The sequence below is a fragment of the Excalfactoria chinensis genome, chromosome 6 (genome assembly GCF_039878825.1).
Source record: "Excalfactoria chinensis isolate bCotChi1 chromosome 6, bCotChi1.hap2, whole genome shotgun sequence".
In the NCBI taxonomy this organism is placed as follows: Eukaryota; Metazoa; Chordata; class Aves; order Galliformes; family Phasianidae; genus Excalfactoria; species Excalfactoria chinensis.
Window position 1 is genome coordinate 26,942,160 of NC_092830.1, and position 25,761 is coordinate 26,967,920.

The 25,761-nt window shown below is 45.7% G+C and overlaps 1 protein-coding gene across 8 annotated transcripts in view; it reads right to left on the reverse strand.

Moving 5' to 3' along the window:
* SH3PXD2A (SH3 and PX domains 2A) overlaps window positions 1-25,761 on the reverse strand; it is a 229,776-nt gene that overhangs the window by 150,236 nt on the left and 53,779 nt on the right. For all 8 annotated transcript variants that reach the window (XR_011904232.1, XM_072340995.1, XM_072340992.1 and 5 more), the window contains one exon: window positions 12,227-12,302. Coding sequence is in view for 7 of the 8 variants with exons in the window: in XM_072340995.1 (XP_072197096.1) it covers window positions 12,227-12,302 (76 nt within the window). In the remaining variant the exon portion in view is untranslated. The remainder of the gene's footprint in view (window positions 1-12,226; window positions 12,303-25,761) is intronic.

Here is a 25,761-nt window from a genome sequence, read left to right on the forward strand (position 1 = left end):
ACAGCCCTTTGATGCCCATGTTTATATCTGTCCTTGACATCCTTCTGTCCTCCAAGGAGGAAGCGTTGGACCCTTCACTCCTACATGGCCTACTACACACGGCAAGCAGCCAAGAACATTCCTTTCCTTTGCAAAGAAATCAATTCACCATAATGTAGTAATTTAACATCCCAGTAATTAAAAAGTCTAAGCTCAAACTTGCACTTCCACACATTTACTCAGAAGGGAAGAAAACCAATAAAAACACTGTATAGCCATCACCAGAACCACCCCCATGAAAGCCCTAATTCCCTATATTGCTTTAATTAAAAGCGGATGAATAGCAGCCCAGAAACTTTTAAGAGAAATACAGCCAATCTACAGGCTTGTGAGAATAAAACACGAGGAGGGAAACAAACACAAAAAACCTGCCAGTGTTAGGGCTTACCAAAGGATTATAACACCTTGTCTCCCTTCTCAAGAGAATCAGGGAGCAGAGAGGGCAAATCTGTGTGGAGTGAGCAATGCCTGTGGGAACGGATGGTAGGAGCAGAATGCAGCCCTCAGCACACCAGCCCCATCAGCATGGCCCATCTTCATGGCTCCCCTAGATTCCGAGATCTGGTCTAATTGTGAAAGAAAAGGGTGCAGGAGGAGAAAGTCTTGTCAGATGATGAGTATAGCTGACCTCAGGTGGAATGGAGAACAACTCAACGAGGAACAATCTAATCCATAAAAGTGAAGCATTTATCAGCTCTGTTACAGCAACATACCACCCTGCTCCAGGGTACATCTGCAGACAGATGTGAACACGGCTTGTAAGCACGGTGATAAAGGCATTGTGTTGTCGTAGGTAATTACAGAAGGGATTTACTGCTGCATTACTTGAGTGCTACGTAATACTTTATGGATTTCTTCTTTTAACACCATGGGGAGATATGGAAATTCTCACTTGCCTCCTTTTTTTTTGCCCCAAAAGTTAGTGCAGTGAGACTTGGGGTAGATCCTGATCTCCTATATCCCACCCATCTTCTGTTTCTGCCTTGAAAGACACCTGTGGCAGTGGGAAAAACTGGAGGAGAGCAGTGAGGAGGATTACTGACTAACCTTGGGATAACTGATGCTTTTCAAGATCACACCCTACAGATGACAGAAGGAAAGAAATCAAATCCAAGCACCTGCGTGGGCCCCAGCCATCCCTGTGCTTCCAGTGCTGACCCACACACAGCAGGGAAGTTGTCCCGGGGGCTTCATGGGAGCAGCATCTCCAACACTCAACGTGCAGGCATGGAATGAACCCAAATCGATTGTTTTTCCACTTGGGTGAGAGAAAATTAAAACCTTGCGAAAGCCTCCTCACTTCAGAAGGAAAGCAAATTGGCTTTGCTTAGCTTTACTCCATCTTAGCCTCCTTATCAGTTTGATTTCATTCTTAAGTCTTTTTAAAACCTAGTGTCATATAATCTGGCAGCCCCAGTGACGGGCTTTGTATAGAAAAACACAGGGAAAGGCTTTTCAAAAGCACTCACACCCGCTGTAACCACCTCTGCTGAAGTCAACACTAAATCCAACGATTCTGCTGGGAGCAGAGGGTCAAGGCTGAGCAGGCTTGGCAGTACAGAAACTTATGGGTGGGATTTGCAATCTCTTCAAAAATGATTGCTAATAACAAAGTATATTAAAAGTAAAGAGCTGAGCCGTGACCCTGAAAATATTTACATATCTGCCTACCTTGCAGCTTGACAGTAATTATGGGGGAGCTGATTTCTCTAATGTAAGCCAGGAATAAGGGTTCAGATGGTTGCGGAAAGCCTTAGCTCACAGAGGGTGTCAGCTACAGCAAATTATGATGCAGGTGCTCGAGCTCTGCAGGACTGCTGTTGCACACACACAACACTCCTTAGGTGCACCAGGATGTCTGTAAACACACAGTCACACCGGCACCAAACGTGAGATGGGGCTTTTCTAGCTGAGCTGGTGCTGGACATCCAGAGAAAATGCACTAAAATCCATTCATTTCTCATTGACCACAGCAGAACTTGGATCAGAAAATGGGGCTAGTTAAGAAACACTGGCAAAAAAAAAAAAAAGTATTCTATTATAGCTGTGCAGATCTGGGTATGTGACACGAATTAATCTAACTTCAAAGGATGAAACATTACAAAGCATTACATTGACTACAACCACTTCCAGGCTGTGATGCAAGTACGACTGGAATAATATTGTGGGTACGGGATTACTCTGGTTCCCTACTAATGCCAAAAGGAAGAAGGATGTGACTTATTTTCTCTTCCTGACAAATCATCCTAAGACACTGCTGAATCAGACGTGCTTGCAGCTTAAAATGAAATAGGTAAAAAAGTTTAACTACTAAGTTTAAGGATGCATTAATGAAAATGTAAAACTAAATCTTATTTAAATCCCTGCATTGTTCATGAAATAAATCCTTAGATTTGAAAGTTACTTCAGATCAGACAATGAAAAGAGGTATGAAAGGTCATTTCCACTGTTATTTTGTTGCCATGCAGTTTCACCTCAGGTTCCTGCACAACGCTGCAGTCTTCACAGCAAACATCTCAGGGGAAAATGTTCTAGTCGTATAAAAGCTACAACTGTTCCCACTACCCTAAAGCCATAAAACTATTGCAATTCAACCAAAACTTGATAACAGCTTAATGGCATAGAGCAATATTTGGAGTAAATTGAAGCTGATCATATCATTCTAAAGCTCTTTTTCAAGTTAAAAAACTCTTATTTACAGTCTTTACTTACACCCAAAAGACTGGCATGTTTTTACTAACCCGCCTTCCTTGTCTTCTTAACCTTGGTCTCTTTCCAAGAAAAGAGATGTCATCTGGCCACAGATGGGGCTTGATTTCAAGCAGCAGATTTAACCCACAACATTAAATCCCTTGTGTTTATTCACTGAATGGTGGTGCATATCCTGAGAAGTGAGATTAGCCAACATTTCCATGGTTAAACAAGTTGGGGGAACAGGCCCGAAGTACCTCTGTTACCACATCAACCACTTACATGAAACAGATCTCTAAATCCTATTTTACATCTTCTGGCATCAGACATCACCATAAAGCAGCATATGCCAAGACCCACCAGTGGATCAGTATCACTGTTAATGTTCCTCACTCAACCTCCTTATATACAGGTCACCCCTGGGGGCATCTGCTGGCAGGGATATCTCAGCTGTTTGGTTTCATGTGAGAAAGACCATGGAGTGGGAAGAAGCCCAGGCAGGTTGCTCAAGCAAGCTTCCAGAGCAGCAGCAGCACATCCCCAGCTGTGGGATGCTGCAGTGAGATGGGGTGCCAAGCAGGGCAGTATCAGGCTAGGAAGCTGCTTCTTGGCTTTGCAGCTGCTGGCTGCCCACTGGTAGCTCTCCCGTCCCCTGTCACCACATAACAGACCCAGCAGCAAGGAGCCCCTTCTTCTCTCAGCCCCTAGGAGAAGGAGGTGGCTAAGGCATTGTGCAAAAGTAAATATTTATGTAGCTGGGGCCTTCCTTCCCCTGTCCTTTATTTTCTCCCCCTTCTTAAAGTACCACAGATCAGCTGTTTTCATAATGGTGCAGGAAATGAGTTTCCTGCTGGCTGGCAGCTTAACACCCTCATGCACTGAGGCTGCATCCCTGCTGTCTGCTCCCACATCCACTCGGTATCTGCAGGGGATGGCTCTGGCCAGAAGGGAGATAGGGAAGCAGGACAGAGCAGCACAACGACTCAGCAGTCCTTGTGGTACTGAGTAACCCCATCACCTGTGGGTCAGCCTAGGATCCTAGGAGACCTGGTGCTCTGTTTATGCCACTTGGGAATAAACATCCACAACAGAATAGCACAGCTTCCTGCCTGTATGCCCCTCAGGAAATTCAGGCATATTTCAAGCTTGCAGTTTTTTCTTTGTTCTTCAGACAGAGTCTCATCCATTGGAGAGGTTGCTAAATGGCTTATTATCTATAGGCAACTTCTCCTCCCAAGAGGAAACCTGCTAAACACAATTTGGCATTTTCTGTGTTTGCTAGAAATATTCTTCCTTCTGCTCTCAGGATCTTGAAAGCTAATGACTTAAATAGATCAGCGATGATGACACTGCCTGGTAGGAACAGGCAGCAAATGCCTTTTCCTTGTACTCTGCTCCAACAGTCTTACTGCTTACCCAAGAGCATTTCTGCATTCAGAATGACATTCAGCTGCATCCCTTGCTCTGACAGTGCCCATAACGAAGAAGTGAAGTCTGCCCGCCAGCCCCATTGCCTGCCATAAGAACGCATTGGGTGTCAAACCAGATAGCCAAAATGCTGCTCTTTCTGGGTCAGCCCTGTGCCACTCACAGTATGAGAAGGAACCTGCAAGTCTGAAGTTGCTGATGGTTAGCATGTAAAATCAGCAGGAATGCAATTTTCTGCTCTTTATTTCGAGGTGGCAAAACCCTGATAGAAAATGACATGGTGAAAGCGCTTAACTTCAGACCCAAGAAAATCTGAGAGCAAACATTAATTACCTCTATCCCAAGCATAAGCCTGGGGCCTGCATTAGCACCTCTGCGAATGGGAGAAGCTCAAGAGGATTAAGTTTCCCACTTTCAAGACTCACTTTCTTTTCCTCACCTATCTGCCCCCTTGGTTTCCTCTTTCTAATTCCCAAGTTATTTCCCTCTCTCTGCTTCAGTTTTCCTTTTAAATGGGACTATAACTCTGAAAAAGTTGCAGGTGGGTAGAGATTGCAATGGGTTATTTCATCATAATGGGAGCAGATTCAGTATGGCAAGTCCCAGCCTGCAGTATTCCCTCACTCTGCTCCTGAATATAAAGATCCCCTTATAAGTGAGAACAAACATACTCACAAGAGCCTGAAAATAGCCACACTGTGGAAGGTCTGCAAACATGCCGTATTTAAGGACATCAGCTCTCAAAAAGCTTAATCAATAGTGAAAATAGAGTAGCAGAAATCACTTGTGATCAAACAGCAAATTCCCAGGTTCATTGTTTCCAAATCCTCAGGAAAAAAAAAAAAATAATCACAGCCTATTTTAAGCACATGAGTACATAAATAAATCAGCTGGCCCAGCCTAAGGACAGAGTGGGACGAAAACAGATGCAAACAGAGGTCTAGACTATTACTTAGCCTGTGAACCTCAGCTGGGCTCTGCCCTCCTGTATTGCCCAGGCAGCTTAACTCTGCATACGAGAGACAAGATGCAGCAGAAAAGAAACATCCAGAGGGAATCTCTATTGCCTGTGGGACTGTAAAGGCATCATAGTCCCTGGCAAGCCTGACTCCTACATTAAAAAGCACTTTCATTATATGGGTCATTTGTTGATGGATTGTGGGAAAAGTCAGATTTCAACCTAAAGATGAAAACAAGCAAACCCTTATATAAAGCCACCTTCTCTCCAGCCTGTGGGTTGAATGCAGAATGCTCTCAGACTTGCTACGTACCACCCACTTTAGATTACAGACTCACAGAGTTATTTTTAAAAGTAATTACAGTAGTAGAGAGCACACTCATCTGGAACGGCTGCCCGAGGAAACGGCGAGCCCAGCGCAGCTCAAACTGCTTTAAAAGTCTATAATCGTGTTTATTTATTGCCTTTAAAAACAAGAATCAAAATCCAACTAATTTCTGAGTAAAAACGTTTGTTTATTTCCCCAAGGAACGCAGGCGGCTGTACTGCACTGAAACGCTGCCCTGGTTGCAGGCAGCTATACTGCGCTAACAACCTTTTTGGTTGAACACTGAGCATTAAAAACAATTCCCATTAGCTCTGGCTTCGAGCAAATCCAAACCAAAATCTTTTCCATTCTTTGTCTGCCCTTGAAACTGTGGCTTGGTAATTACAAAGCTCATCAGGAAACTCAGATGGTCTAACAGAGGCACACCATGTTCTGCATATGCTGATCTCTGCCCAGAGGTGGTTTCAGTGTGAGCTCTTAATGAGTGGGGGAAAAGTATTCTATAGGGTTTTGCTACTCAAGAGTGAGCATTGTTCTTCATTTCTTTTGCTGCCTTGTCGATTTTGGATCTCTACACTGAGAAAGGACTTGGGAAAGACTGAAAGAAACAGAAGAGAATCAGGTACTCACGCAGAAGTCACCATCGCTTCCCTGCTAAATTTTGGGTAGGCAAGAAACCAGACCCAGACCTTTAGCCACACTGCATGCTGGGCTCTGCTCAGCAGAGGCTGAACCCAGAGACCTGGTGGAACAGTACATACAACAGATGCCTGCAGCAAGCAACAGGGTCAGTGCCCAGCTTTACTAAAACAACAACAAGAAGAAGACAACAATAAAAAGCACTTAGAACAACCCCACTCATCCACTACACCTTTTTCCTTCCCTTTTTAACAAACTCAGGCCTCTGGCTCAAGTCTTATTAATACCCAAAGACCTCCAGGAAACCTTACAATGCCTTTGAAAGAGACTCAGTATTGCAAAGCCCATGGCCCCCCCTACATCCAGTTATGTGGGGCTCATTACAAGTCCAGCAGCTCCTTCCTCTGAGCAGAGTGAATGCTCTAAAAGCCAGCAGTTGTTGGTGGCTGGCCTCTTTTTGCAGGTTCTTCAATAGGAAGCAGCCTTAGGGCATCCTATGACCTCATGCTTGACAGCCGTAAAGACTTAAACCCTAAAAATATCCCCACAGAATCTGAAGAATATAATCCTCTTGCCTGTCCCCTCCCCAAACCATCAATCCTCCCGCTGCTCGGCTCAGGAACAGCCGCTTCCTCCCGGCAGTCCTTGCTTTCCCTTCAAGCCTGGAGCTGACAGGAAATCCATTCTCCTCTTGTAAGAGACAGGAGATGAATTTTCCGCAATAGCTCTCCTAGCAAAGCAGAAAATAGAAAGAAACAATAGAAACTGCTTTCTCAAACAATAGGAGCTTCTGAAGAACAGCTCACCAGAAGCACAGCATCACCCATTTATCTGCCAGTCCTAAATAAGCCTGAGTGGAAAGTAGCCAAGAACCTGTTAGCTGTCTTGGCCCAAGTATAAGGTCATTTTAAAGCTGGAGGCATCCTCCCCTTTCAAAGAACAGGAATGAAAACTGACAAAATCTATATTAAAAGGAAATTATATTGCACTATGGCACAGCTCCCACAGAGCTCAACCCCCCAGCCTCCTGCACTTTGGGCCCATTCTCTAGCAGCTCCTCTGGGGTGGACTGCAGTGCTGACTAACTGCAGGTGGGTGGAAAGGGATGGAGGGGTGAGGGCCCCCTTTCTCCACCCAAGCTGCTCACAGGCTCTGAGCCCCAATCCCAATATCCCTTGCACAGGTTGCAAGGGTCCAGACCCACGCAGCAAGCACGTGGAGAGGGCACCAGGATCTTTGCAGATGTTGCACAGTGAACCTGCTCTTGTAGTGCAGATCTTATCTGGGGGAATGCTTGCTGCCTCATGTTCGAGAAGCCATGGCAGAATATCTCCTTAACTTGTATTCTGCCAGTTACTCGTCATTTGTATTACTCTTGTATTACGCAGCAAGACAGACATCTGAGACATGAGAGACGTGTCTGTGTGCGCCCATCAGACCTGCAGAGACTGCACCCGCACACAAAAGGAACACTGTTCAGGATGATTTGCTTTGTATTTTAATCTAAAAAGTCAGCTATAATTGCATCCAAGATAACTTTATCTACCTTTCATTTATTTATTTATTAACCTTTATGTTTCTTTTTGACAGGTTCTGAACTACAGAAACATCGATCCTTTACAAGTGGGTCAAGGATTGAAAATAATGCTAAAGAGAAGTTGAAATAACCTACTAATACCTTGCTCCCAAGGCTCAGAGAGCTGAAGGAATGGATAACTAAAAGTGAGAAACAAGCCTTCAATTAAATAAATATCTTTCTGCTCATTAAATCATAGCATCATTAACATTGGAAAAGACTAATGACTGTCCTGTCCAAATCCCTCTAAGAATTAGGACACTTCCTTTTAAATGCCCACTCATCAATAACTACTCCAAGGGAGGAAGGAGCTGACAAGAGGAACATCTCTGATTTCTAAGTCCCTCCTCAGCTGGTGCATCCCCCAAATCCCCACATGTTGCACCCACCACACAGTGGGGCGCAAAGCAGAACTGCCCTGCGTGCACAAACCACCGCTGAAATTCAGTCTCTTTGACAAAATTACACACAACCACATTCTCATTTTGCTGATCCTGGCCTGGATTTTCACAGGTGGAACAGGAACCACAGGATCCCAAGGCCACCACAGACCTGGTTACGGGCTGACTCTGCTGCAGCACAGAACAACCTCCAAACAAATCTCTGAACAAATGCAGTTTCTCTGCAGCCCGGAGAAAAACTAAAGGAGACGACTTGAAATGCACACAACCGAGAGGAAAACAACCAATGAAACCCTGTTGTCAACCTCCTCCAGCCTCTATCCGCGCTTCTTCTTCCCCAAGGAAAAGACGACATTTGTAAGGGAGGAGGGAAAAAAAAGCACAGCACCAAACAGAAAGAGAAGCAGACATAGCCACCTGGGATGCAGTTCATCGGCAGCAGCTCTATCCTCTCTGCTGCGGCCCGTGAGCAGCAGGGACGGGGGTGAGGATGGTCCCGGCCGGCGGTCGCTGGAGGTTACTCCCCAGCCTCCCGCATTGTGCAAAACGGGGAGGCTCCCGCTGCGCTCCCCAGCTGGCCCAGCTGCCTGGGCGGTGCTGCCATCGCCTCCTGCGCCCGGGGCCGCCGCGCCCGTCCTGACGCACGCACGCATACACACAGGTGGGGCTGCGGCTGCCCTCGGATGGGGCTGGTGCCCCCAGCGCCTGGTTGGTGTTGGGACTGGGGGAGCTGGGCAGCAGAGCCCATACTGGATAACCTGGTTGGCTTTGCCTGGCAGCTTCTTCATCTCCAACCCACGCGCCCCGCAGGGAAGTGCATCAGGCTGTGGTGAGGACAGCACAACTTTATCCACCGCAACGGCACTGAGCTCTGCCAGGAGTGCGCACCCCAAAAGGGCTTCTTTCTGCTATCCTCACCCTAACCAATAGAGGGAGAAAATCTGAGTGGGAAATAAGGGAAGCGGGAGGAGCCTCCCCGCAGTGTTGGAGGCAGGGACTGAGCTGACCTCTGCTGCTGCCAGGCTGACCTGGTAGGGCTCCCCACGACATCAGGGATAGACGCCAGCCTCCCAGTGCTAAGGAAAATCAGGCAAATAGAGCAAGCAGCCCGTCTCCCTTCCTTCCAGAGAAGCTGCTGGAAGGAATTTCCAATGAAGTCTATGCAAAAACCCCAAACTTTTATTATGGCTAAAGTCCTGTTTGAAGTCTAGACTCAAACCACACTGCTACATGGGCACAAAGCATCAGGAGCCCACCCTTGTCTGTGCGCAGATCTCCACAGCATGGAGCCCAAGCTCCCATCCCTTCCTCCCTCCCTCGCAGGGATCCGCAGCCCAGTAGCCAGCATGAGGGGATGATTTCCCACTGTGCAGTGTGTTTTCCCCAAGGCCATACTTTGGAAGACGCCATGGAACAAGAGGAGCTGACATCGCTCAAGCTTCAGCTTTGTCTCCAGACAGCTCTTCTGTTTAGTGCCAAGAGAAATGAAAAACAATGCAAGCCATGCAGTCTCAGGGTCAGCCATTGCAAAACTGTTAATCTTGGGGCTGCATCGCTCCGACTGTCATTTATATTTATACTTTTCATCTCTGTCTTCTTACAGTCTTCAGTCTAGAAAGGGTTTTTGTAGCAAATTTAACTCTTTCACAAGCATTGTCAAATAATAATGCCCCAACAGGAAGATGCCTTGCCTAGTAATTTGCAGCAATATAACCACAACAAAACAACAGTAGTGAGTGCAAAGGGGGGTATCAACTGTGTGTAAAGCAAAAATCACAGCCACCTGCAAGAGCTCCATCATGTCCAAGTGGGGAAGAAAACACACTGGCTCCATGTTCCTCTGCCTTCCACTGCAGCACCTGGTTTGGGTATTGCCACCACCCAACTTCTGCGTACAGACCACATCTGCATAGGCTGCTGTGGCTCCACTGCACTACGTATGACCTATAAGCCAGTCCCACACACACCGTGTCCTTTGGCAAAGCAACCTGGTCCTTAATTCTCGAAGCTCAGACCATGCCTTTGTTTCAAGAGATCATCATGGCATCACTGACAAGGAGGAGCGCTGATACCCAGTAGCCACTGTGTCAGTGTCAGCTTTCTACAACAGACCTGATGGGAGGAAGCTATCAAAGCCCACAAGCTGCACAGGAGAGCCGAGGGCACTCAGCACCTGGCAAGCAGAGTCACTACAGCTTGGCTGAATCAAACCAGTAATAAGCAAGCATGATCATAACATCTTCATAAAGTAGGATTTAAGTGCAAACATCTGCCTTGCTGTTTTTTAATTAAGACAGTTTACATCTATTCCTTTCAGTGATCCACAGCTCTGGCAGCAGAAATGCCATGCATATTCTAATTAAGGCAGCTAGTTTATTTAACAGTTTGACATTGTTTTACATTAGCTGAGTCACCTTGTTGCTGGATAAAGCAGCAAACGCTTTTCAGCAGTTCAATAAGAAAAAGGCAGAGATTCTGTATGAAAAGTAGAACGTGTATCACAGATATTTTAAATTGAATACAGCTGAAGTATATTCCACTCCAGCAGCTCCTCTCTTTGGGACATTAAGTCAACCCAAATGTTTCCCAGATATAACTCTTCCTCTCAAGGACACACATCTCCCTCATGTTCTTGGAGGGTGGGAAGGGTGGGAAGTGTTATCACAGACATATGGGATGTATCTCATTCTCCGCAAAAATCACCCACCCATGTATCAGGGCATACATCACTAAGAACTGCACGCAGACTGAGCATCTGTGTCCTGGATTCAGCCAACACTTTTCTAGGACAAAGTATAAGAAATGGGCCAGGGGCAGTCAGTGCAGAAGGAAAAACTGTTACCCAACAGACAGAGATTTCCCTATAACACCTCACCTAAAGTCATTTACACATCAATATGGTGCTTTTCATGGATCTCAAACTGATTTCTAGCAAGAAAGGCAGGCAGGCAGTACCCATTCTCATTGTACAGGGATTTCACAAAGTGGTTCATCTATGAGTTCGTTGGTGGCTCAATTGGAAATAGAGGCTGATCTTGGACTCCTCTCATCCCACTTATTAGAAATAAAGGGCAACACCACCTCCCCCTGGCTGCATAGGGTCTGGATGCAGTACAGGGAGCTGCACAGTGCAAATCCAGATCCCTGGGGCTGTCTTCTAGAAGGCCCATGGAGGCTGCCAGGCTGCTGTGCTGCCCTACTGTGGCTTCGATGCTTGCATCATGTATTTGCACTGCTGGCTTACAGTTCCCTGCTTCCCTGCTAGCTCTGGAGCTGTGCTCACCACACATCAGCAGCAGATTCTCTGCCTGAAACAGTGTCACAGACCACAGCATGCTCCAGGAGAGGGCTAAGCTCTCCCATCACAGCTTCTTTTTTTCGGGAAGAGCTGGGATCTCCTTTTTATAGTTAAAGGCAGAACGGACCTTTTAACAGGCTGAAATTACCCTATTTATCCTAACACTCAGTGCAGTGAGCCAGACTTTAAGCCAAGAGCTAGAATCGTGCAGTCAAACAATAGAGAGCTGGCCTGAGTCTGAATTTCCAAGAGCATGCAGCGGTCTGGCTCATTGCCGCCATGCCAGTGCTGCCATTGCTGCTGGAAGCGTGTGTGCTTCCCCTAAGGAGAGGGCATCTATCACGTCCAGCCCCACTCTGAAAGCTTTCAGAGAGGCAGTGGCTCAGGCCAAAGTGATATTTATTTATTTTTGGTATTGCGGTAATGCCCGTTTGCATTTAGTCTTCTCACAGTTTTCTTTATATCTCAGTGGCAACTCTAACTATTCATCCTTTATTATACAGTAACAGTGTATGCAGAGCTGTTACACATAGAAATGAAGACAGTGGTGTCTTTGGTTTCCAGTGGCCTCCCTGTTTCAGGCTGTGTAGCTGCAGTCCACAGAAGCCACCAAAACCTTTTGTGCAAGAGGGCATGAGCCAGCCTGAACCCGAACAGCTGATATATAAGACCCCCCTGGGAGCCCTAAAGACCATGCCAGTTATTTTAAGAGGAAGAGGAGGCCTGGTATCACAGGGCAGCATTACAAGCTCCCAGGGGAAAGGTATTTGTAAGACCAGTCAAAAAAAGTACAAAAGACCATGGCTGGGGAGTTGCAAGTCCCAAATGCTCTCATTCATCTTGCTTAGGGCCTTTGCCATAACATTACCTGGTAGAAAAGGGATGATTCTTTGCTTGGGGTCTTTCTGGCCTCCTTCAATAGGGAACTTGTCCAGAAGCTGCATCTGCAAAGGAAACAGAACAAACGTCTTAGGGGGAAGGTACAGACTGGCTGCTTAGGGACAGAGGATTTCTTGGTCTGTGTGTGGTTTGAAAGGATTAGCAAAGCAAAGCAACTGCAGGAATCCCTCAGCCTAGTTGCAGGGGAGCATGTACATAAAAAGGTACGATACAGTTCCCTCCAAGAAAGGGAGGGCAAGTTTCTGGCAGCGTAGAGGAGCTGGGTTGGGGCCCAGGCAGACATCTGAGCCTGGCCTTGCTGTGCTTCTAAAATTAGGCTCTCATCCTTCATTACAGACACACGCCTCGTCTCTAATCCCCAGTCTGCCCAGGTTGGCGGAGACAGTTTTTTACCTGTCCCCATGACAGACCACCCGCCTGGCTAAAAATGCTGCTCAGGCAACAAGGATTAAAGGCTTTTTAATAAAACACTTTATCTGTCTTCTTGCTGGTAAAGGCACTGCCCACTGCCCTGGTCCATTCAGAGCATTCCAGCTTTCCCACGAAGAAACAGATTGGTGTCAAGCACCGCTGAACACATGGTTATAGACCACCCAAGCCAGCATTTCACCCAGCTCAGTTTGGCCCCACCAGCTCCCAAACGCTGTCCACCACAACCACTTCTTTCTAACACACCCCTAGAGGTCTATTGAGCACAAAGCCCTGTTGGAGGCAACCAGCCTCTAGTTTGAGGTAGCTCAAAGAAGCATTGGTGGCCATGGCCAACTTACATGGTGGAGAGACCACCCCACCTGTGCCTAGGCAAGCAGTACGCTGACCCTGTGTTCCTAAATGACCCTCGTGGTCTCTGTTTGGGGACACTTCATTCAGCATTTAACTGAAGCAACATGACGTGTCCAGCAGTGAGGGTCTGCCAGTTAAACAACCCTTTTGCTCAACAGGTTTCCTTTAAAAAAATAATTTTTTGCTAACACAGGGGAAAAAAAAAAAAGATATATATATATATATATTACTGTTTTTGTTTTAAGCACACAGAACTCGTCTTCTCTTCCACCACACACAACATCTCCACCATTTTCACCATATGGTGCAGCAAACCAGAGATCAAGAGGAAGCTTGGGAGTAGAAGGAACATCTGTGCGGGAGAAAAAGTTAAAAGATCCCACATGTTTCCCCATCAGGGAATCAGCCTGGTAAATAAATAGACCATAGCTTTGCGGATTGCTAACTCACTCACTTTTCTGCCTACAGAGACATGATTTTTATTGAAAATGGGAAATTTTGTTTTCTTGTAGATGGAGCTCCGGGTGTCTGAGGTCAGGAGATCTGTTCAAAGAGAAGAAAAGAGAGGGGGGAAATCCCCACTGACTGACTTGAAGCTTCACCGCTCCTGCACTTTTAGCCAGGAAGGCGATTCTCACTTTACTACACAGAGACTGATTCAAGCTGGAACCGATACAGTCAAATTCCCATGGTTATTCTTGGAGTTAGATTAGCTCGGCTCATACAAGCCTTGTTAACCACATCAAGAGAGTCACAACATGTATAACTTAGCGCTATTTATCTAAAGGGTGGATATCAGCAAAATAGATACAATAAACTACAGCTGGTAGAGTCTGGATAAACCTTCCTAGACTTTCCTGCCCCAGCTCTTGCTTCCACTGGGAAGGTGTGGATGGCAGAGAGCCTGGAGTGCCAGAGGTGCTTAGGAGGTCACCAGTACAAATCACAGGGACACAGCCTGTCCCAAAGGCAAAGTCCTCTGGAACCATGGCAGATTTCTTGTCTTCTTTCATATATGAGACAGTGTCCCAGTGGGCAACACACGTTTGTATGAAACCAAAGACAACAAGTGAAGCTGCACGGTTAGGCACCCATGGAGGAAAATGACAGTCCCTTTCCAAGTTTCTGACCCCAGACAACACGTGCTACTGGCTTGTTGCTCCTGGACCAGTTAGCTGGGTTAGGCATTTGCAACAGCCCATCAAGAGCCCCTTCACCCTCGGCAAGGCTGCAAAGCATTAGAAAACACAGAGATGAGCTTAGGGGGAAATGTCAGCAACAGGCCTGAATGAAACACCCCAAACCATAGAATCATTTGAGTTGAAAGGAACCCTTAAAGGTCATCTAGTCCAACTCTCCTGCAATTAACTTGACTGAGCCATAGAAACTCCTCCTGATAGTCACAGCACTTTCCCCATCTGGATGACTAACAGCCAAAGACCAATAAACAGATTTTCAATTCCCTAAGTTCAATGCCTGCAGAGCATTTGAAAGTTGAAAACTCTTCATGAAAAATCATTTCCCATGAAAGGAAACTATTATTATTGCAAATATACATATGATTAATAAAAAAAAAAACAAACCAACAACAACATATCCTTCACTTAATCACAGAATTGTTTGAGTTGGAAGGGACCCTTAAAGGCCACCTGGTCCAACTCCCCTGCAGTGAACAGGGACACCTACAGCTCCATCAAGTGCTCAGAGCCCCATCCAGACTGACCTTGTGTGTGTCCAGGGATGGGCAGTCACCACCATTCTGAGCAGTCTGTGCCAGTGCCTCACCACCCTTATTGGAAAACACTTCTTCCTTACATCTAGTCTAAAGCTCCTTGACTTAATGCCCAAGGCTGCTGTGCTCAGATACAGGCAGTCTCCACAAAATGTCACTTGCATGTTTGATACACAACGTTTATCTTAGGATACAGGATTCACTGAATAAGAAAGTCACCCTGTCCCTCAGACTAAAACCAACCAGCAGTGAAGGGAAGAACGGCAGTCTGGATGTGGAGGCTTCCCAAGTGATGCAGTTAGGGCTGTAGCTGGGTTCGGGCAGACAAGAAAACACAAGTGGGCAATGCATTTTCAGCAAGCCTGTGTGAGCTTATACTCAGTTTGCTTACAAGGATTAGTACACGAACTATACCATGAGGGAGCCTCCAATTGTATGACCAGTGTGATGAGCATAAAGAAATCTGTTAGCACATCCCTATGTCACAGGGTGGGGGATCCATTTGGAAACAGGGAGGGTATATGGAAAGTGGGAAATGAGCTTCCCACCCATTCAGGCAGCGTGTCTGGAGTCAGGCTGAACAAACACACCCCATTCCTGCTTCTGGCACAACAGATGTGTGTCCACAAATAATTCATCACCAAAACCACGTCCCCAGGCTTTCTGTCCCCAAATTACTCTGGGTTTGCCAACAGCTTTCCTAAGTTAGTTCTCTACTGAGTCCTGCCTTGTGCTCTGAGCAGCTTTGTTCTTGCTTCTGCTCTAAACTTTTAGCAGATCATCTGTAAAGCATATGGTCCAGATTATTACTTTCTTACAGTAAATGATAATGCAATTAATGATATTAAAAATCAAGGGCATCACTTGTGTGAGCTGCTACCCATTATAATGAGAGCACTGTCCTACCCCACTCCTTGCTACTTGTGAAGAACTGTGAAATCATTTGACGTGCAAGAACAGAAAAAGATTTCAGTGATTTCAACTCACATAAGAACTGGCCTTTTTGTGTAAGTCCCAGCTCCTGGAAGTCAGCAATTGTTTGAGAATCACTGTTCATTGTAAAAAGACAACTAAAACCAACTAGCTTTTACTCTTCCAAGCATAAATTTGCAAACATCATCCAAATTTATCCTTAAAGGCCCAGAAACTGAAAGACAGCAAACACATTCTCCATGCTTTTGGTATAAATGTAGGTTGCACTGGAAGCTGCCTCACACATTTTATTTGTATGGGAAATGAGAGAGATGCAGCCAGAGTCCTAACTCACAGCTAGGCTGTTCATCTATCTCTTCTGCCTCAGATCATCTCTGCCAAAGAAGGTGCATTTGCAACAAAGAAAGAGATGCTTCTGCCAACAAGGACTTTACCCAGCCCAGTAGTCACCAGTTGACAGCATCTGTGATCACCTCCCACCTAATGTTTTCCCCTGTGAAAATTAGATTCAGCTCCCTGTCTGCTTCATGATTAGAAATCCAACAAAGAAAAACAAACATCCTTTGAGATGCTAAAAGTAAGATCTCTGAGGATGAGAAGCCAAGCAACTTCCTGACAATTATTTACTTACCACTTGTTATTTACCTTGATTAAACTTTCACAAAACAACATTTCCTTCCCTTTTAGATACAAAGACTAAAAGCACCTGAGTCTAAGGGGTGATGCCTCTTCTACACAAGATTTGATTTTCACTCTGCTGTAAGTCAGCCAGCGTGGGGGACATGAAAATATCAACTGTTTAATGACCTGATCCTGTAATATTTGCCAGTGGGACCTTTGTTCCTGATTTGATTATGAGGTTTTGAAAGCTTGCGACTGAATCCATCTCCCTGAAGCTAATCCATTAGGACAGCTACCTGATCTCCATACGTGCCATACGCTATGGACTCAAGATGGAGTTTCCTGCTGGGCTGTTAATTCCTCCCCTTCCCTCCCTGCAGCAGTTTTAACACTCCTTCAGTTAAAAAGTGAAGTTCTCCACACCTCTTATCATGAGCAAATTGGACACCCACGTAATCTCTTATCAGAACGCATACCTTGCTGATTCCTTTCAAGTGGATGTAAGATTGCCTTGTGCACAGATAAAATCAAAGTCCTCCAGGGGGTCAGTGCTGCAATCACAGGAGATTTATTTTAACACAGAGAGACCCTGAGAATGACTTTCATCTGAACCCGTTACTTTGGCAAGTGAAACAACATCCAGAGCTGCAAACAGATGTAGAACTCCAACCTTTTGCAAGAGATGCAGGGCCTCTCTCTCCACAGTGTCTAATTTAGTTTTGTCCCACCCAGAGAAGCTGCTAGCTGATGACAAGCAAACCACGACCACGAGACTGAGAACAGCACGCTTCTGGCAAGGCAGCCCAAAAACCCCATTGAGTTTACCACCTTACTCACAGTCACTTGAGTGGTGCCAAGGTTATAACTTTAACTACACTTCATGTGAAGAGGTGTATCAGCTTCCCATCTCCAAGGTGCTCACAAGAAAATGTGTTTTTCATTAAAAATCAAGCAAGCCAACAATAGTTTTAACTTTACCACTGTTTGACTTGAAAGATAAAGCACATGAGGACAAGTAGGCACCAGGCACCTGGGATGAGCGCTCAAGGATCTCTTCTCATGTGGCTCATCTGAGCTCAATTAGAGTCCCAAGAAGGAAGGAAGGGCAGAGAAGAGGAGGCATCAGTACAAGAATGACACTGTGTGTGCCCTTCTGTTAGAAGGCTACAAAAGAAACCAGGTAAAAAACAATGCTGCTACCAGGGATCTACAACTGGAGGTAATGAAATTCACACCCTCACCCAGATGGAACTGGGGCATCAGCAAGCCAAAAAGCTTGAAAGAAACTGATGTAGATAACAAAAGTTTGGATGAGAAGAGAGGGTAAGATACCAGAATTTAATATATTATCAGTTAAGCCCAGAAACGAAATTTCCTTCTGAAATTTGAAATCCAGCCATATTGCTTGATGACCAATGGTTACAACACCATCAGCTACATTTTGAGTTATATATGATGTGATCTGTCAGAAGGGGAAAAGCTGAAACCAGGTTGAATCCTGCCATCTGCCAGAGTTTTCTCACGGATAAACCTCTCTGTGGCTCTGTCCCTGCTTTTTCAGCTATAAAATATGAGACAGATCTCAGGAAGGCAATGGGAGATTTAATCAAGAGCCATCAAATACTCAGCCTTATTTTGCAAAGCAGAAGTCAGAGGCCCATCTATAGGAACTGTATTCATTCAAAATCAGCTAGACAAAAGTTAATGAAAGAATTACTATCAGCGGTTTTCAGTTACGCTTATTCTCCCACTTCCAGGCTCATCCATCTGTAGTATATTTCAAATTCCAGTTAACCAGAGCAACCAAGGGCATCTCTGACTTAAGAAAGATCGTTAGCAACCAGTTCCAGCAAAAGGATCTCATACTATTAGGTAACATATCGACATTTTAAGGCTCCCTAGCTCTGTATGCAGGTGAAAACAAGCAGGAATGGGAACAATATGTGAGCCAGGCACCCCAGATTCACCTTCTATCTGCCTACTCAGAGAAGATCATTTCTTCAGTGTTCTGATTTTGGGACAGCTTTTCTGCTACGGTTCATCAGTGGAGCATCCATGACATAAGTAAAAAGACCGGATTTACCCAGCTCTGGCTGTATCTGCCAAGATCAACAACAGAAGCACGTGCATGATGGAGAATAAAACTGCTACACTGGGGACGGGTCTTCTCTAGAGTACAGCACTTGGAGGGTTTCCCCTGGATGTGGGTCTCACAGAACTTTTTCTTCATCCTCCTCTGCTTCACCTTCTCACAGGAACAACGCATGAAATGGCACAGCCCATCTGCTAGCCACTATCATGTACAACTGATATCTTATGCAGCAGAAGGAGGTGAAACTCCATCTCTTCTAAAAGCAGCAACCAGCTCCATAATGCAGCTGGAATAATTGCATCAAGCAGCCAGCAGTGCTGTCTCTCTCCTGGTGTTACATGATGCCACAGCGTGCAAGAGAAGCGCATTAATTCAGTCCCTGAGAAGCAGCAGCAACTGGCTCCCCTTTTATTTTGAAAGCAAAAAGGGAAAAAATTAAAGCAAAATCCATGCGGATAACAGGCTGACATGCCTGACAATTACAGCATTATAGGACATGTTCTGAATTAAATATAGTGCAATCCGTGAGAAAGTCAAACAAAAGCAGGAAAACGCATATAAAATAAAGAGAACAGACATTTAAAGCATGGTGTAATCCCCAAAGGGAAAATGCCTCTCTCAGGTCTGAAAATTTCCACCAGAAATCTTGGAAATCTTACAAGCCCTTCAGTATCCAACTAAAACAGCCAGGGAGGAGAAGGGGAGGACGCAGGGAGTGGGGGCATTTCCCCAACATAATCCATCAAAAGAGGGAACGCCGTTTCCCAGCTGAGACATTTGGTATTTTTCTTAAAGAAAGCCTTCTCTAAGGGCTCCACGAAATGAGCCCAGCGTTTGTGGCTAACACAGACTGGCAAAACATTCGGAGGTGCTGGTTTGGGATGACAGAGGCTCTTGGTGCATCTCTAAAGAGCTTCTCAGAAAGCCCCCAGTGTCCCTTCACAGAGCAGCTATTGATGCATCTTGCCAGAAGCATTTTGTTTCCCCAGTACTAAATTAGTCTGGCCTCATCTGACTTAACTGCGCTGGAAGATGCTTAGACAAAGGCTACTTCATACTTTTCCATCATCCATGGTGGTTCTATGTCCCCTGGTTACTTTGCTATCCACTGTGCATTTGCCCCGGTGACATCCCTTGAAAGTAAGGCTATACCATAATGCCTGTTTTATAGGGAGCAAAGAAGAGATGAATGCTGCAGTTATATGGCACAACAAGGTCATGTGGAGATGTCAGACACACGCTGATACTACACCCCTGCAGGTCAGCTAGCTGAGATTCTCAGGAAAGCTCCTAACTTTAGGAGGGGGTGCAAACATTTAACCTTTTTTCAGGCACTGGCACATCCAGAGATAGCCCATGTATTCAGGCTGCACCATCTGGGCACATCCTAAAAGGCACACTGCAGGTCACAGCAAAAATCCAGAGTGGAGAGAGGAGCTGACCATAGCTGTAGGGCACTTTCCTGACCTCCTGTTCAAGAGTGAAACAGCACAGGTGGCAACATCCAGGAGAGAAACACCAAACAGATGGGATGCAGCATCCCCACTCCACTGCTGAGCTCACACTGGTTTCACCACAGGGCTGGAGAATCACATCTACAGCAGACAGCAATGCCCTGTTCTGCCCTTACTGCTCTCTCATTAAGATATAAGAGCTGACGTCACCTGTGTTTCAAGATAGGACTGCTCATCCAGACAGACCCATTTACACAAATCAATTTTGTTGCAACCAAAAGCCTCTCAAACCCCATTTATATGCTGGATTGTAGCTGATAGTGCAACACAGAGTCCATCCTCAGTGAAATTGCAGCTCTCATGCAGCAGTGGCCACTACTTTGATTTAAACCTGTTTAAAACAACCCCTTGGTTCATTTTGTAGAATTACATGAGTTGTAAGACTATTCCCCTGCTTACACTGCTATGAGAGTGATGAGACTTTAGCTCCAAACGTATGAAATTTAATCCCTCTGTTTTCATAATCTACATCTTCTCTACAGCCTGTTAGCCCTGCTTGATATATTGTCCCTTGGAAACCACAAGTAACTTTAATATTGAAAACAGAAACAATAGCTCTGAACACAATGGCACATCTCACTTTAGAAGCTCCAACTGAAATGGTATCTAGTCATCTCCGTAGGATGCTGCTCATAGCTCTGGGGAGACCGACTGCACGGCTCAGTACAACACAGAAACAGTGCCAAACAAAACACAACGGCAGGTTTTAACTACACACTGCAAGGAGGCTCCTTTGTCTTCTTTCTCCCTACCTCCAAACCTCAAGATGTTTTGCCTGCTGATTTGGTTCCAAGCACATGCGTCTCCTCCTGCCTTTGGGGTAATTTAGAAAGGAGCACAGACAACAAATCCCATCACCCAAGCTGTGCACGTAACAGATATCCTGCTCCGGCCTCAGGGAGGTAAGCAAGCAGCCACTAGGGCAGGCTTTTCAAACACCTCAGACCCAGCTGCAAGGCTTTACATTCCCAGCCCCACTTTGTGCCGCTGCCTGGTGCCCAGGAAGGACAGATTCCAAGCTGGGGTCACTCCCTTGGACTTGCAGTAGAGGGAAGATTTATGATCTGGAACATAAGAAACCTAGGTTTGCAAAAATCTGTCATTCTTACCAGTATCACGTTGGCATCTTACAGATGTGCTTTTATCCACACATCTACCTCTTCTGGTGAAGTCCACAGGCAACATCTCACAAAGCTGCTTTTAAAGACATCTCTTGTCCCCATCACAAGTACATACATGGGTGCCTTGGCTGAGCACCCAAACCCACATGAACTCCCCTTCCAGTCACCATCCACAAGGCTCAGTGCAAGTATTGGTCTGTTTTAAAAACAAAGGGATTGGGGCAATGCCTGAACCCTCACAGCCTGTGCCCAGACACAGGAGCCCCAGGGGACACACACAGCCAGAAGGACATCCCAAAGATCCTTGAAAACAGACCAGACTGTGTTACAAGGCTGTATGGTGGGAGTGACACCCCATCCTACAGGACAGCCCCATCCTAGCTTCCAAAGAAGGGAGACCAGAACCAAAACCTTATTTTTGTAAGTACAAATCTGCTTTAGGAACTAGGTTAGTTTAATTGAGAATGAAAGTAAACCCTGGAAAAGTAGTTAAGTTACTGGGAGAAGGGTGGGCGCTGACTTAATAGGCCTCTATGTTATACCATGTGTGCTCTTTTGTTAGTCCAGCATCTTTCATTCGGATAACAATCGTTCAGCCCCGACGTGCTGCTCATACACCAGATGGTATTCTGTCTATTAAACCAACTAATTATATGCAATATTTGGCAGAACATTAAAAGCATCAATGGAGGTCTTTGACAATGTTGTTTTGTTGTTGTTTTGGGGTCTTTTTAAAACCTCAGTAGCTTTTAAGTGATGCAGGCACATTGTCAAGAAATGATGTTGGGGCTGTGACTTCTCCAAACATACAGATGACAAAACTGCTGCAAGTTGTGAGGGACAAAGAACACAGAGAAACCAATGTCTGCACCCTGGAGGAGAGGGGCTCCTTCCAACCCTATCCTCACAGCAGGAGGTTTTCAGTCTGGTTCCCTGGTGGTGGCTGGAAGAGCTGAGGGCTGGGAGATGGCCATGCTGCTATCTGCCATTAACACCAGAACTGCTGTGCCTACATGATATTCCTGCCATCCCTGAGTTTTCTTCAGGCTGCCTGACCACGCTTGCAGTCTTCTGCGGGGTAAGTGAAGGATACACATTCATTAGGCAATGCAAATGCACTTGGATGACAGAAGAGTACCAGGGAGAAAAAGCTGCAGAGAACAGTCAACCACAACTCACCCCATCCAATTGTCCATTCCCAACATTTTATGAGAGACTTTAAAGGGAAGGAACAGATCTACAGGCTGCTTTGGTGGCCAGGCTGATGCCCATCAAGGCAGGACCAACGAGGAAGCAAGTGTCTCTGTCTGTGCTTTGTGACCAGCTTTAGAAGCTGGATGGGACAAACAGGCAGGACAGGCAAACATTACAGTCACCTTGCACTGACCTCACTAGGCACTGGGCAAGCACCTAGGGCTATCTCTCATCCTCCCCCAAAGGTTTTCAAGTCTCTTTTCTGTCTTCCTCCCCACCACACAAGGCCACAATAAAGAGAGATGGAAAGAACATCTAGTCTGTGGAGATATCCCCACGAATGTGCTGGAAGGCCCATGTCTAGCCCCAGCCTGCTGCCCCTGGGCTGGGGCATGGAATTCACATTTCACAGACCTCCCACCAAAACAGCTCAATGACGCTTTGTCAAAGCAGGCGTCCAGGAACAGGGTACCTTGCATCAACAAAATTCACCACTCAGGACCACATCCAAATCAAACTGGACAATAGCAGGGCAGTATCCAGAACCAGTTGCTGGTCTGGGGAGCCTCCTGGCCCCAACAGGCTTTGTAGGGTGATGTATCTGAATTTCAGCAGCCTGATTTGAGGCTTAGAAAAACTTCCACAACAGAGTTCCTTATTATCTTCAGTGTATTTTAGATCAGCCTGTAGCACCTCGGCATCAGAGCTGTAAGGGAACAGGGTACAGCTTGTCTAAGGAACTGCATCTTCAGCCATCTGCAGAACCTAACCCTAAAACTTCAATTTAAAAAAAAAAATCCCAAAAAAAGAAGTGAAGTGAGGAGGAGGTGGGAAGATCAACACCAACTGCTATCTACCACAACGCAAGCAAATCTGAAAATTAAGTTCCATGCATGGATCCTGCTGAGGACAAGACACACTAACTACTGCAGAGCAGAGATTGGCCACTTATCCACCATAAAGCAATACATCAGCAACTTACAGCTCCTGCTGACCTCCATTATCAGACAGGGAGAGAAAAGGCTATGGAAGGGCAGCAGCTGCACACCTGTGGCCAGCACTGCATGCAAACATGTTCAGTTGCTCTTTGCCAGCAACCCAGATGCAAAGTTATCTCGCTTAATTAGGTCTTCCTTTTTGGGGGAAACTTTGGCTTATGTAACTGAACAAATAAATTACATAGTAGGCACGCACATATAGACACAAGTAACCTACTTTATTAAGCCAGGTGCAGACGATTGTTCCCAGCCCATCATCTGGGGCTGATGCACATTTCTCCATGAGGTCAGATGCAGAAGAACCTTGTGCTGGCCTCAAATGGAGAAAAACCTAAGAATGGTTCAAGAAAAACAGAAACCAAGTTTCGAAGAAAATTTCCTTCTCTAACAGGTGTGGAGATGTGATTCTGTGTGGTTCCACACATGGGCTTTCAACACAGACCGAATCCCCCACTGCAGATCTAACACAGTTAAGGAGGCTTTGAAATCTCACCCCTGCTTTGAACCTTGCAGATTAGTATCAACATGGAGAAGGATTTGAACTCAGAGGAAGATGCTCATATTTCGAAAGCAAGCACTAGCAGGTGAAGGGGCAAGCAAAGGGCTAGTTCTCCATTACAGGCAGCAACAGCAGGCTGGGCAGGCGATCCCCTTGCCTTAATGTGGGACTGAACAAGATTAATCAGTGAAAATACAACAGAGGCTTCAAAAGGAAAACAAATTTCCCTTACTAGCCATACTGAGGCATGCAACAAGGCAAACTGCCAGAATACAGCTTCTCTTGCCTTCCTGTTAAAACTGAGCTGAAGAATATGATTCAAGCATCACGGCTTTCAAAGGCAGACAGGCTGTCACAGTAATAGCATCTCATCTACTTAAAAGCATCTCTCAGATGTCAAAGAAGAAGGTGGAAAAAGAATTCCAACTTATCCCGAGTCTGAATGTGTCCCTCAAGGTCTTGCTTCCACATCTGATCCAAACAGAGAAAACCTAACATCAGATCTGAATATGGAGGAAAAGATGTAAAACTAATAGGAGGAAAATATACTGATGAGGGGCTATGGGGTTATCCAGGAGACATGCAGATATTTATGTGCCTGCAAACAGGTAGGGGAGAAAAAGAAGAAAAAGAAAAAAAAGAGAGAGAAATTAGCCAGAAAAGCAGCAGGAAGAGCTGAGAAGATGCATTCCTTGATTTCAGCCCAATAATTAAGGACTTAAGGTTGCAAAGTACCACTTTCCATGCTCAGCCCCTCATGCCAGGGCAGTTCATTTCACCGTGAAGCGAGCACATTTTCACATATAACCAAATTCCCTTCCTAGGAAAGCCTCTATTCCAGTGGCCTTTTGAACTGGGCAGTCTCCAGGAACTGTTATTGTTTCATCGACAGCAGTGAGCACAGCGGATATCATGTAGGCAATACATAAAGTGGCTTATTCTTGAAGAATATGGCAGGCCTGTAAAATGGACGTAGAGCAAGAAAACAGCTGTTACGGTATTTCTGATGTCCAAAATGATGACAGTCTCACAAGATGCGAATTGGGTCCTTGGACCAGAACCCTGTGCCAGGACTGAATTTAAGACTGATTCTCTCAAGGGCAGGAGCACAGCAAGCATTCAGCACACATGGCTCAGCCCTGAAGTCTTACTCCAGTTGTCCCCATCTCCCTTCCCTTCTTCAATAAAACAGGGAGCCATAGAATGCCTTTATGACAGAGAGCGCTTGAGCTCATTTAATGATGCTGTATGAAGGGATTATTTATTTCAATTTGTATGCATAGGGGCTTGAAGCTTCTCATGCATTTTCCAGTCCAGACACCAAAGAGACCAAATGTCTGCTTGGAGCTGGTTTGTGCTCCTGCAATACAAACAAATGCAGGTCACCACAAGGGAAGGAAAGAGTTAGTTTCCCACCCTAAAGACCAACTTACTCGAGAGCCTGACGTATCTGAAATCCATTTCTAAAAACATACTTAAAGGGCAATAGAGGGACTTCATTATGATGTGGAAAATTCACAGCTCCTAACATTAAGACATGGGTGGGGGGAGCCTGAAGCATGAATCAAAAATAATGTAGCTGTTTGCAGAAAATTAGTAGCACCTATTTAAACCCACACCCATCTCCCTCCTCAAATAATCACCCCATGAGCAGAGGCGGTTTATGGAGCCCTCCAGAAAACGTTCTTCACAGCCTGCCTTCCGAGCCCAAAATAAAACACATCACAGCCCAGCAAATACTTCACCAGGGTGCTGCTCTCTCTCCCCCCATCCCACGCCTCCCATTTGTTGCTAATTAAATGAATCAGCAGGTGCTTGAACCACAAGCTCAGCACAGTGGCAGTGAGTGCTGTGATGAAACCCCCCTGGAATGTCTTCTTGGAGAGCAGCATCCTTCTGGGGACTGAGCTGGGAGAGGAAAGTTAAGATGATAGCAAGGGATGGGTCGAGCTTTGGCTGCGAGCTCAGCAATCAGAGTGTGCTTTCGAAGGATAGGCTGCTAGAGATAGCACAATT